Genomic DNA, 14,161 nt, shown 5'->3' on the forward strand with positions numbered 1-14,161 from the left:
AGGTAGGCCCTGCAGCTTCGGGGTTCTTTATATTTGCTATGTCACTTGCTGGGGTTGTAGTCTCATGTATGTGATATAATACTGTTTGTGGTTTGCCTGTGACACACCTCCATACATTGGTTGTACTGCTATGTAATCTATTTACAGCATATGAATCCATGAAAGATCCAATGCTGGAGAAAGGAGTAGTTTCTTACCTGTGACTCCTTTTCTCCATGGATTCACATGCGCCCGCCAGCTGCCCCTGCAGGCAAACCTGGGTTTGGGTTCCCTCTACTTTGGAGGTTAAAATCTGAAGGTAAGCCGTCGGGGCAGGGCTATTTAGGCCCCCCCAATAGGATGTCTGGTATAAAGCACCCAAAAAGGACGTTGATGGGACACTAAAGTGTCGCAGTTTTTCATAGGAAAACGCAAAGTTAGGTACCGAGGATTCCCAGCCTGACAGGGAAATATTCACAGCATGTTAATCCATGAAAGATACCAACGCTGGAGAAATGGAGTTACAGGTAAACTACTCCCTTCCCTCAGATCCTCCTGGATTGTACCAAACAAGGATGGCGCTACATACTATTCCAGTAATAACCACCCACCTAATACACAATCGATCCTAACCGTACTGCACATACAAACCATTTGGAACAATACGATTTTTGTTTTTGACAGAATCCTGGAGATGCACAGACGATCTCTCTGGGTTATTAATATCGGGGAAGATCAGAATTCTGACATCTAGGTAGATTGTCTTGTTCTATATATTGCCTCAATGTGGTGATTTCCCAATTATTTCTTTTTTTTTATCTGTCCAAGCATACACATTTCTGCTTAAGGGTTTCTGTAGTGTTGCTAGTACTACTAAACGCATTGGTTTTGCTACCCCTAGGAGCAAATAATGCTTTTAAAATTATCATCGCTACATGTTAAATATTCTGCTCAGTCTGGCGTTCTGAAAGCTTAATGCTGATATTAAAATATAAATTATCAAATGTCAATAATAAGTCTGTATCCAAAGAGCCAGCAAAAGGTATACTGAATCTGCAAAAGACCAGTCATTTTGACCTAATCTATGTCCGCAGATGGGGATGGCACAATTAGGTCTCTGTGTAGGTGTGGCTGCATAGGTTTGTGAAATTGAGAAGTGTATGGTAAACGTTTTGAGTGAAAATTTTAATTGCACTTAACAAAACAAGACATAAATGATTTACTGGAAGGTGAATTAAACAGTTGTGTAAAGATCAGCATCTGAATATACAAAATGCTTCAAGGGGAATGGACAGTGATGAAGCGCATTAAGGGAAAGGGTGTCATGGTTGCTGTCAAAGGGTGGTGAATTGGAGAAGAATTCACTATCCACATCACTTTGCAGTGTTTTTAAAGTTGCTTTTTCACAATCTGATGCAGAGGTGCAGTAAAGTGTAGGTGGCTTTGTTGGTATTTTTAATAGCTCTTTGTGACCAATTTTCTTTTATTTTTTTTTAGATCAAAGTTCTAATGATGGCGTGGATGAAGACACAATTAAAGCACGGTAGGAAGAGTTTAGGGAGCAGTTATACAGAACCTCAATGCATTACTTGTGAATGCCACCATAACAATGCTACATAGGACTGCTAGGCAGCTTGTATAGCTGACTTAACGTTGTGACTTTTTCAAGCTCTTTTTTCCATAGACTGGAAAAACCTTTAAAACACAGCCTGTATGCATTTATTATCATAGGTGTTCAACATAAATATAGTACATAAGAACATGTGTACACTTTGACATTCTCTTTATTAGGCTATGCCATGTAGACCACGCCTTTTCTAATTTACATTGCAAACCTACTTTGAGAGCAGGGGTGTGCTTTACGTGTCGAAGCCAGCGTTTGGTATTGAGTTTTTGGACAGAGATGTGCTGCTGGCAGAAGGAGGGGAAAACGTAAATATCATGCAGGAAGTATTGTTGGAAGAGCCATGAACTTGAGGGTGTTGGGGGCATTTAGAGCCTGCAGACAGGATGGCATTCAAGAGGACCAGGGCATGGTTGCACGACTGTTTGTGGGTGTGGAGTTTAGCCCCCGAGGTACGTTGGTGTGGATAATGCAGATGTTTTGAATCTGATGCAAGCAGGAGGGGATCCCATTAAGCTTGCAAGGGGAGGGAGAATGTGGTTGAATATGCAGGCCTGCCGCTGTAATTGGGTGTGCTGCAGTGTTAGGGAGAATTCTCATTTCTGTGCTAATTCCCTTCAACCTTGGAGACCCCCAGCTCTTTTGCTGTACTTTAAGACTTTTTAATTTTAACCCTGGAGTGAGAGACCTTTTGCTCACTCTTGTTTTGCCCTGATTTGGATTGGGTTTAATCTATTTTTGGAGTCTGACAAACTCCATAGGCATCTACTTTTTGTATGGTAACACACAGCACCTTCAGTGCAGTGACAGAGAAATCCTTTGGATTCCTCTGAAGGTTTAAACTACCTTTTCTTGTGTGTACTACTGTTCCCAAGAATAGTAAAGTGAAATTGACTTTACTTAACTTTTCTCTTTTGGAGGTCCAGCACACCCAATTTTATGTAGAGTGCTTGGGGATTACCTAGTAGCCCCTTATCCTACATTCTCATGTAAATACATTTAGGTTACACTCACTACTTTAGATGGCTGGTGGCAGTGGTTTAATGTTCCTACCATTGTGCTTTTCTACCGCAGGCTGAATCCTAAGCTACAGCACCCATGGCTGACCATTTCTGTCAAAATGGCCCGGTCTTCTTTTTCACAGAACCACGGAACGCATCTCGCCCGTCGACAGATTGGCTAACAAGCCCAAAGCCCAGCACGAATTGGGAATCACTCACCAGGCGCAACCCCTCCTATACAGGACCATCCACCGTGCATATGCCTTGACAAAGACTACGGTCGAAACACGTGTTGGCTCCCCTCTTGCATGCCCCTAGCAACTTCTGCTGCATCTTCTGCTAGGCCCTCTGGTTTATTTGTGTAACAACATTAAAACCCTCACTGATGACAAGTCTGGTGTTGCTCCATTATTTCAACAACCAAGAATCCTGTAATCCATGGCTACAACATTGGTTAAAACCAGCCACCAGCGCCTCTACTTCACAAGGTTTCCCAAACAAACCGACTCTAAACTCATTCATTGTGAATCTTGGAGTTTTGGGTCTCTGACAACCCATGTGTTAGGCTGCAGGTCTCGTTACAGTAACAAATTCAATTATCACTAGTTGGCGCAGGGGCCCATTTGTCCTCCAAACTTCAACCAACTATCTTTCTTGAGTTTTACTCTGTGCGTTGAGCCAAGTTTGAGCCCTTGGTTTTGCTTTTGACGGCTTCGGCCATGAAGGCCCGCCTCTAGCTCCAGTGTGTCTGGAAAGGCAGGATGTGAGGGAGGTTCCGAAGTCCACCTGTCCTTTATCTCTGAGTGCATGAATGCAACCAGTCCTGATTGGCTTGCTGTCCTTTCAGAACAGCCACCTAGGGGTGTCACGGTATGGATTTGTGGACCGTATGATAACCTTCTTGCAAAGTAACGGTATACCATGCTTATCGCGGTATAGCACACATGTTAAAGTAACCTTAATACTTTGTGACCATTTTTGACTTTTCTTAACAGATTTACCCCACAAGAAAGTTGTCTTTGTATATAAATGTTCTAGTAGAAGTGACAAAAGTGGGCAATTGTTAATTGGGAAAACCAAACTCCCTTCTTCATTTACTGAGTGCACTTTGGCTGCACTGAGTGCGTAGCAAAAACTGACTGCACATATCACCAGGGTAAAGCCCTGTTAACTCGCTGGACAAATGTCTGGATGAGGGTATAGGTAGGCATGAACTTCAAACCTTTCTATAGAAGTAGATCCTGAAGCCTTTCTGGGCCCTGTTAAGCTTTCAAAGAAAGCTTACAGCATTGTTTAAGTGGTCATTTAGGGTTTCAGCTCAACAATTAGGCTGCTTTTTTGTTCTGCAGTTAACGTCCCTTGATTATCTAAAATCACAATATCAAAGCACAGGCTGAGCTGTGTTACTTCAAATGCATATTTGGTGGCCAAAGATAAATTGCTCCAAAAGGTGATCAGTAATCAGACCGTTTTCACCCTGCTTTCAGCTAGTGGGTGTGGTGCAGCAGTGATACATTTGGACATTATTGAAATTCAATGATAAAATCGGGGACTTCAGTAGTATGCATTAGAAAACACGTTCTCCATTACAATGTTACAATCTAAAATGTAATTTATATAATCCATAATAATTTACAAACTACACAGATGCCTTATGTTGCATTGAATGAACTACTTCCTTCTCATTCCTTCCAATTTATTGTTTTTGTCATCCGGGATGTGCTTCAGGGATACAAAACTGAACCACCGGAAACTGTTTGTACCCAAAAATAGTTGCCATTTTCTCGCTGCCCTTTTGACTTTGAAAATCATAAACTAACACTACATTTGTTCACATGTGAAGGCTGCTTTTTCCAGGTGTAGGGAATGGGGCTCCCCAAATAACATTTTGAAATGGGCAAGCGTGCATCTTCAACCAGATCTGCAGGTACCCATAACAAAACAGCTGGTAAATGGATATTTCCTGGCAATCACTCCGTCATCCCAAAAATGGGTCCAAAGAAACCACAAACACGTGCAAACATTTTAAATGTTTGCTGCATGCTCAGTCACCCCCCCTAAGACCCTGTGAAAACCGGGACACATTCTGTTTACTAAAATGGTTCTGGACCTCCTGCAATTGCATACTTCTCTTTTTGGAACAGTCTGCATGCCTCGAAAGTAGGCTATATGCTTAACAGCACTTAAGAAATGTTTTCAAAATGCAGATGGTTGCCATGTAAAAGGAACAAACCACATGTCTCATGTTCTCGCATAAAGCTGCCTTTTTCAGTACGATTGGGCTTTTCTGAAGGGTATAAACTGATAGCGTGGAGGTCTGAGCCCTCCACATAGTTGGGCGAGCAGAAGCAAAGAACTATCTTGAAGTTTGTTGACCATAGGCCACGCCTAACCTATATGTAGCACTTAACTCTGCAGTGTCCCCACTCCAAACCTTGCATACAGTGGCGAGACTCGACTGCAATGGCATTTGCCAAAACAAAGCAGCTTGGCCCCAGACCACCACTCAGCTTTTGCAAAGTGTGTTGCAGGGCAGGAGTTAGTGTTCTTCTGTGGAGTGTTAAAGGGCCTGGACCAAATTGATAGCTTTATGATCCTGCTGGCGGGGTGGTTGCTGTGCAACGGGCCTGCCGACTTGTTGGTCTCTCTCAAATAACGTTCTGTTTAGCTAAGCTACGAAAGCAAAACAAAATGGAAAAAATACAAAGCTTTTTTTACACACAGGCTCTGAACATCAGACGACAACCCTTTCTGCATTCCACATGAGACTTTTTGTCATGCAAAACATATTTTGTGTGGAAAATAATGTATTACTAGAGGGCCCAAGCAATACAGATGTGGTGCGAGGTTCCAATTCATTCTTCACTGGAGCCTCATGTAGAATGCAGCTTCGCCTCGTTGACATCAGCTTATCTGTTTGTTCTGATCAGTGGGGGTGTTGGCTTACTTGGGTGTCATGCAGCTACATGCAATTGAAACAAAATAGTAAAGTGGTCAGAACTTCACTGTCTGCGTGTGCAGCCCTGAACAAATCTGCTTTGCTGCCTTGCCTGTCGCCCACGTGTTCATCTGAGCAAGGGGAACACTGAAAACAAAACTGCTTTGATGCTGAACACACGGTAAACTGGTATGTACAAGGTTATTGTTAAATGAGGGTCACTGTAATTATACCAGTACACCAGTGTACCGTTACACCACTACAGCCACCCTGCTGTGTGATTGACAGCCTAGTCTGTGCATGAATGGTGGAAACCTGTTTAAAAGGCCAGGGTTTTGAGACTAGAGGCAGTCAACCACTGGGACAAACACCCGATGAAGAAACCGGGAACTAAGCTTGCTGCATCCTCCTGGACATTTCAGTTGCCCGGTGAAGCCCTGCTGCTGTGCAGAAATTGTCAATTCAACCGAGAACTCTGGAAGGGAAGACTTCCCTTTGGTTAGTGGGACCAACTACCCAGAGACGAATGCCACTGGACAATTTTCCCTGATTGGCTGTACTTTGCTGCTGCAAGAACAGAGTGCCAGGGGTTGAGAAATCCATAGAGTGCAATGTCTGAAATCCAGGCAGAAGCTCCAGGAGTCTCCTAAGGACCTTCAAGAAGCTGTACGACCCTAGTACCCTCACCAGAGTGCAGGACCCAAGTAGTGAAGGAAGCCCAACTGGTATCTGAGAACCACGACGGTGCTCTTTACAGAGTGCTGAAACCGCAAAGTGCTACTGAACTGAAGAGCCCGTAGCTGCTGACCTCAAAATTGCCAATGCAGGAGCCCTCCACAGTTCCTCCCTCGTGTCCACATGACTGAGGCACAGGAATCCACGGTCTGCATCGCTGCAACAGGACAGAATGCAGCTGGACCACTCTTCTAACCAGAGGTATTGTTTAGACTTGGGGTACTTAGCTTGGTGTCTTTTTAGCTGTGTTCTTCTCATTTAGGGATTACATTAGCTTACCTTAGAGTTGATTTCAACTCTGTTTTTCACAGGCTTCACAACTTGTGACCCTACAAGTGATTCCTACAAACTCTCAACTTTTGTGCAGGACTGTTTATCTAAGTGCCTCAGCTCCATAGACTGCTGTCCTGGCTCCCTGCAGACTCTTCTAGTCGATTGACTTTGATATTTATGTTCCTCATAGGTGGTAACTTGTTTAATACTGTTATTGCTGGGAAAGTCTTGTCTAGATCACATTGTACGATTGAAGTGTCCTCACCTATAATGAAAACCTGTTTTAACCTTTTTTCTTCCTTACACCTTTCCTTTCTGCAACCTCAATCTTCAAAGTGTATTCATTGATATATAAATGCCATACTCCTGTCCCTTCCCCTTTGTTCCATACTTGTGGCACATTCCGTTCTTCGGGACGGGATCGGAGCACTTATCAAAAATATGAATTTTTGTATATTTTTTACGCCGCCTACTGCACCCTGTGCATCTCCCTTCAGTGCTTTTCTCCATGGATTCTGTGTCAGACGCACTAGCATCTCAGAATATTTTTCTTTTTGATCCATTGTCCTTCAATCCTGCGCCAGTTCCACGGTCCAAGTGCGCCAGGGGACCACTCCGGTGGCGATAGTGCACAGTACAAATATCTGTTAACATAACATCTCTGTTTATGCCAGAGCGTCTGCGATTCGTGTCCTGTTCATCCTGAGAACATAGTTTCCCCACTTCATTTGCCTGGAGTGCCGGAGCATCGTTGGGACGCGTGTTTCTACTGCGACTCCTCATCCGGGCACTCCGTCGGCTTGTCAGGTGGGAGGAAGTGTTTCAACACGCTCCTCCTCCACATTAACAGCTCTTCATTGAAGAAAAAAAGTAACGGCCAGGGGACTCCTTCCTGTGGTCTTATGGGTCTGGAAGAGTCCGGGAGGTGCTCAAGCGGTTCTGTTACTGGGGACATCCCGAGGTGTCCCGCAAGGATTCTACAGACGTACCAGAATATCTTCCGAGGTCCCCTGCAAGGGGGCTGCCAAAATCCGAGGTTCCTCTTCTGGGGGCTAAAGTTGGGCCTCTGGTGCTTTTTTTTGGTGTGATCAGCCCTGAGGTTTCCACTTCTGGAACTAAAGTGTACTGAGGGTCAGCTCGAGGTTCCTCTCTAGGTTACTTAATGTACCAGGATTATTCCTGGAGTTTCCCTTTGGGCTATATCTAAGACCGGCAAGATTGACGGGCCTGACTCCAAGTCTGGCCACATCTGTGGTGGTACCAATCCTGCTGATGGGGCACAGAAGCTGGTCGCGCACCATAAGTCGTCTTGTACCGGCTCTGCTAAGGCTGCCCTATTTGAGAATAACCTGTCAGTAGTCTTGAAGGTGTCCCAGAAAACACCCTAGATCTGCTAGTACTGGCTCTGCCGAGATTCCTTGTCATGAGGCTAAGATGGCAAATGAGACCTCTGACTCCCCTGTGGTGGCCACTGTCTCAATAACAACTGTGACGCAGTTCGCCTCAGGTGTGCACAAAATGGCCGGGCAAACCCCTGTGGTTGGCGGTGGCCATTTTGACTACCTCTTACACCCACGTTCACCACGATTGATGAAGCTCTGGAGACCACCAAAAAGGAGCATCAGATCTTAAATCGCTCAATCTGATCTCGGCAGTCCTTCTCCCTCATGGAAAGTATAGCTCGAGGGATCCGACGGGGCTTCCGGACATGGCTCCTCCGGTGGTTGCCAGTCGGTTTCGATGGGGGAATGGCAGAGGTAGAAACTCTGCATCCAGAGGCCCTCCAGTCTCCGCCTCCAAGTGACTCAGCGATATTGGTGCCCTACCAAACTTCCCCAGTCGGGACATTTAGCATCTTTGAACAACGCATGGGAGGGGATCACTACTGGAGACCGTCGCCCACGAGTACTGCTTAGAGTTTCTCTGGCCACCGTGAAGCAGACTACTGTCACTAGACCATCTGCAGGAGGTCCAGGTCCTGCTGGAAAAAGGGCGCCATCGAAGTTGTCCCTTATCTCCACGTAATCAATGCCATTTATTTAATAGACTAAGATCTAACCATTCTCCCTGTTTGACATACTTGTTCACAAGATGCAGATCTAAAAGCGCAAAAGTTCAGGAAGCTATCCCACTGCTGCGGTAGGGGATTGCATGGCCACATTGGACATGAAAGATGCATAATTTCAGATTTCAATGTTGCCAGTGCATAGAAAATACCTTGGGCTCATGATAGAGGACACACACTATCAGTTCAAGGTTCTCCCCTTTAGCATCGACTCAGTACCAAGGGGGTTCACAAAGGTACTAGTGGCTCACCTGCGCAGGCAGTTCATCCCGTGTATCCTTATCTAGACTGGCTCATAACCAGAGACTTGTACGGAACACGCCTGGGGAAATACCCAGAAGACCGTAGATCTCCCTTTCAAACCGGGATTTGCTATCCATGAGAAGATGTCGAGCCTGGTCCCCAGCTAAATCCTACAGTTTCTGGGGGTCCTAATTATGACAGAAGACTGACTAGTCTTCACTTCCAACGAGAGGGTTCAAAACATGCTGTTCCAGATCTCATTATATAGCCAATCCCCGGGTAACAGTTCACAAGGCCATGAGGCTTCTGGGAATGATGGCTTCCTGCGTCTTCCTAGTTCCTCGCGCTAGCCTGTGCATGAGTCCCATGCAGGAGTGGCTCTCGTGCTAATGGTGTCAGGCCAGTGGGGCGATCTAGTTGTCTCGACGGCCCTTGTTCAGTCTCTACTGCGGGGCTAAGTTGCCCCTGCAGGTTTTCCCTTGACCACTGCAGAGGCCATTCTCACCACTGATGCATTAGTCAGGGTGGGGGGGGACCCATCGCCTTCAACAGATGCAGTGTGTGGTCACCTTCAGCATCCAATCACTTTGAATGGATTGTGTACTCCCACGTCTTCCTCACCTTAGATATATCCTTACCTTCAGCTTTTCTGAAGCAGCATTTTTTTTCTCTCTCCACCAGAGGGCGCTCCACTCGAGGCAGCGGCGTCGATGTCCCTCGGTGGCATCCGTCGAGCGCTGATGTCATCAGCTGTATAAATGCCTCAAGCGTGCCCGTTGGCCTCAGTTCAGTTTTTCCGTTAGCTTCGTTTCGGATCAATATAAACAGCGCTTCAGTTCGAACGATTGTCGTCTTCATCAAACCCTTCCACACCGAAAACTGGGTTTAAAAAATGGCAGAAATGTGGGAGAAAGATGTCGCTGACTGACCCTCATCGAAATTGCCTCTGGTGCCTCGGTTCCGACCATCGTATTTATGACTGCGGTTCTTGTCAGTTGATGACCCATAAGTCCTTAAAAGAACGAAGAGGTAAACTGGCAACGGGGGAGGAATCCTCGAAGTTTTCTTAGAGGTTGGAAAGGCTCTTCTGAGTCTTCAGCAAAAGTCACAAAAAATCTAAGTCGAGGAGTAGATCCAGGAAGTCCTCTTCCTCCATTAAAAAAAAAAAAAAGCGAAGAAAAAGACATCGATCGCCCTCTTCCTCGACGTCATCGGAGGAAGTTATAACATGTCCGACAAGACATGACTCCCCTAAAAAGTGGGAAGCTTTCGGAGCATCCATGTTAAAAAAAAAAAAAAAAGTTCGAGAACGCGGCCCAGACCCCCTCAAAAATGTATGATGAAGGCCATGCACCTACGCACAAAAAAAGTGACGGGGGAAGATCCAAGACAAGGAAATCAGACAAATTGTCGAGGGTGTCATCCAGGGAATCTTCCCAAACACCTCAAAAGAAAAACCAACCGGTGCATAAATCGGAGGTAGAACATAAGTAAATGGCGTTAGACCTTCATACGTCATCAAAGTCCTTATCTAAAACCTGTCTGAAGCCTCTATCGAAGGTGGTCGAAAACAAGGGGTCGATGACCTAACCTAAAAAGGTTACGTCGAGTACACAATCTATGATATCGAAGGCTCCTTCGACTGTGTGGATAGTCTCGATAACTCCTTCGACGATTCCTTCGAAGCCATCGAAAATTACCTTGACAACATCGAAGGTAGTATCTACAACATCGACGCCATCGACTCTTTTGTTGATGCCCATTACAATGGTGAAATCGACACCAATGTCAAAACCTATGCTACCTGCAAAGGTATTTCACCCAGAAAGTAGACATGGTTTTTTTTTTTAGGACCATGTCATCTATGTATGAAGGAATGTCCTCAGGAGAAGGTTTCACCTGCTGGTGTTAAAATTGGTACAAGACAAGTTCCTGAGGAATTAGCTGATCCTCAGTCTAAGATGAAAGATCTATGAGTGCTTGCAATCAGCAAGTGGTCTGGATACCTCTCCAGAATACAAATTTGAAAAACCTGACCCAGCAGAACATGCTGATGCAGGTTATAGAAAATTAATGAGCAGGGTTACGGAGTTGATGGGATGGGGTAGAAATTCACCTGTATCAGGATGACATGACTGATATCCTGTCCAGAGGACCTCAGCCAGACCCCATACTTCTATTTCATATAGCTTTACAAAGGAAGGTTAATACTGCATGGGAAAAACTTGAAACTATTCCGGCAGTAAATAAGAAATGTGTCCAAAATATAGACCCCGTCTTTCTGATAGAGAATATTTAAGTAAACACCCATCTCCAGAAAGTCTGGTAGTTGAAGCAGCTACATCGACTAGGAATGCTGCATACCCTCCAATTCCCCCTGATAGGGATGATGAAAAGATTGATGCATGGTCTAGAAATATTTTGACATCGGGGAGCATGGCTCTAAAAGCCACAAATGTATCTTGCACCCTTGCAAGATTTACACATACCCTGTGGGACTGCATGTCAGCGGCAGCTCAACACATCCCGGAAGGTGAGGTACGTGATTGGTTCCTATCCATAGTAAGGGATGGAAAGGAGGCTTTGGGGGAATGGCTTCAAGCAGTTTTGGACACTGCTGACAGTATCAGTAGGTCCATGGCGTCTAGCGCAGCGCTACGCAGATTTGCGTGGCTAAGAAAGTCAGGTTTTGCACCGGATGTGCAATCCAGACTTCTTAATATGCCATTTGACGGCTCGAGGTTGTTTGGCAGCAAGGCGGATGAAAGTTTGGAGAAGCTGCAGACCTCCAAGGCAGTGGCAAAATCACTTAGTGCTGCTATAAGGCAACCTCAACAACGCCCCTTCACAGGCTCATCTTCCTGGAGGGGTCCTCCCTTTCGATTTTACTCCTCATTTGGGAAAGGAAGGACAGGACAGACCAGTCAAAGAGAACAAAGGAAATTTCCTCGGGGGGCGAGGAAGAAGTGCTAGATGTGCCCCAGCAGCGGCATCTGTCCATTCAGCCGCTGCTGCAGCTGCCGCAAAACCACTCTGAGGTTTTGATCCACAAGACCCCAGTGGGAGGCAGGATCTCACAGCATCTATAGGAATGGTGGGGCATTACCTCAGATGCTTGGGCACTAGAAACAGTATCCCAAGGTTACTGCCTTCCTTTTCAAAAGAAACCTCAGAATAACCCACCCGAGATACAACTCTGACAAAAATCCAGATCCGCTCCTGTTGCCGGAAGTTTTAACCCTGCTACAGAAAGGTGCAATAGAACATGTGCCTGTAGCGGTGAGGAACAAGGGTTGGTATTCCCCATATTTCCTCATACCAAAGAAGGACAGAGGATTGAGACCCATCTTGGACTTGAGAAGCTTGAACAAGTTCCTCAGGAAGGACAAGTTCAAGATGGTCACACTTTCTCAGATCCTTCAGGCTCTCCAACTCCAAGACTGGTTGGTATCATTGGACCTTCAGGATGCTTACTTTCATGTGCCAATACATCTCAAGCACAAAGTACCTGAGGTTCGTGATTGGCAATTCTCACCATCAGTTTCGAGTTCTGCCATTCGGGTTGACCTCTGCCCTGAGTGTTTTCGCCAAGTTGATGGCGGTGGTGGCAGTGAGTCTCGGGAGGGGATTCACGTATACCCATACCTGGACGATTGGATGATCAGGGCACGTTCTCCGGAGCAGGCCCAGGAACATCTGTCCAAGACTTGCCACTTACTCCACAAACTAGGGCTTTCTCTGAATTTAAATAAGTCAAATATGATACCATCACAGAAACTACAATTTATCGGAGCAGTCCTGGATACTTGTTCGGGCAAAACCTTGCCTCCCGAAGAGAGAGCTCGCCACATTCTGCAGATGGTAATAACATTCCAGAATGCCCAGTATCTACCGGCCTTCGATTTTCTCAGGTTGTTCGGTCTCATGGCATCCTGCATTTTTCTGGTGCCAGAAGCCATATTGAGGATGAGGTCCCTTCAATGTGCCCTCAGGACTCAATGGTCCCAATTTTCAGGGGAAATGTCAGATCTTATACAAGTTCCAACCAGGGTAGTACAGGATCTACAATGGTGGGCTTCCAAGGAACATATCCTCAGGGGAGAATCTTGGCAACCATGGCCGGAGATAACAGTAGTAACTGACGCCTCACTCACGGGGTGGGGCGCTCGGGCCAACGAGTTGACAATCAGCGGTCGTTGGTCTCTATCGGAGTCCAAACTACACATCAACCTATTAGAGCTGAGGGCAATCAGACTAGCGCTGAAGTCCTTCTTGCCCTCTGTAAGGGGAAAGAATGTCCCGATAATGACGGACAACACAGTGGCCATGTACTACCTCAACAATAGAGGGGTAGGGTCACTACCACTGTGCAGAGAAGCAATGCAGCTCTGGTTCTGGGCAATACAAGAAGGGATCTCTGTCGGCAATTCACCTAGCCAGAGAGCAAAACACAGCGGCGGACGCTCTGAGCAGGCAGAGCAGTCTCCCACGAGTGGGAACTAGCTCAGGAATGCCTTCAAGAGATCTCCCTTTGGGGAACCCCAAGAGGGGATCTTTTCGTGACCATTGTCAACAGGAAGTGCGAACTGTACTGCTCAAGAAAATTTCCCCTGAGAGGAGCTCTAGGAGACGCATTCATAGTGGATGGGAGTTTCCACTTCTGTATGCGTTCCCTCCAGTCCCTGTGATCCCTCAGGTAATCAAGAGGTTGAGAAAGTTCAGGAAAACCATGATCCTAATTGCCCTGGATTTGGCCAGGATAAAGTGGTACCCGGACCTTCTGGACATGTCCATCTGCCCTCCAATACGTCTTCCAAAAAGAGAGGCTCTTCTCTCGCAAGAGGAAGGTCATGTTCTCCATCCAGAGGTCAACACACAGGCATGGCTTCTGAGAGGTTGAGATACAAGGATTGGGACCTTCTGGATGACGTCATGGAGATCTTACTTTCGGCCAGAAGGCCAGCAACTAATTCTCTGTATCTGTGTTGTTGGAACAAGTTCAGTAACTGGTGCAGAGATAAGAATGTGGACCCATTTCAGTGTAATATTCCTACAATATTATCTTTTCTGGTACATTTGGATTATCTGGGGCTCCAGGTTAGTACGATAAAAGGATACTTGGCGGCGCTATCCATTTTTAAGCGCTCATCGGAGGAGGAATCTTATTTTAAGATAACTTTTTTAATAATCCAATTCATAAAAGGTCTAACTGTGTTTCCTCCAATACCCTTTCAAATTCCTGTGTGGGATTTAAACTTGGTACTAAAGTGCCTCGCATGTGTTCCATTTGAACCTTTACACTC

At 45.8% G+C, this 14,161-nt stretch overlaps 1 protein-coding gene across 4 annotated transcripts in view; it reads left to right on the forward strand.

The window, feature by feature from the left end:
* INCENP (inner centromere protein) overlaps nt 1–14,161 on the forward strand; it is a 675,150-nt gene that overhangs the window by 210,865 nt on the left and 450,124 nt on the right. For all 4 annotated transcript variants that reach the window (XM_069623903.1, XM_069623901.1, XM_069623902.1 and 1 more), the window contains exon 5: nt 1,477–1,522. In XM_069623903.1, the coding sequence (XP_069480004.1) occupies nt 1,477–1,522 (46 nt within the window). The remainder of the gene's footprint in view (nt 1–1,476; nt 1,523–14,161) is intronic.

Source organism: Ambystoma mexicanum, chromosome 11, assembly GCF_040938575.1.
Source record: "Ambystoma mexicanum isolate Mex_15411 chromosome 11, UKY_AmexF1_1, whole genome shotgun sequence".
Lineage (NCBI taxonomy): Eukaryota > Metazoa > Chordata > Amphibia > Caudata > Ambystomatidae > Ambystoma > Ambystoma mexicanum.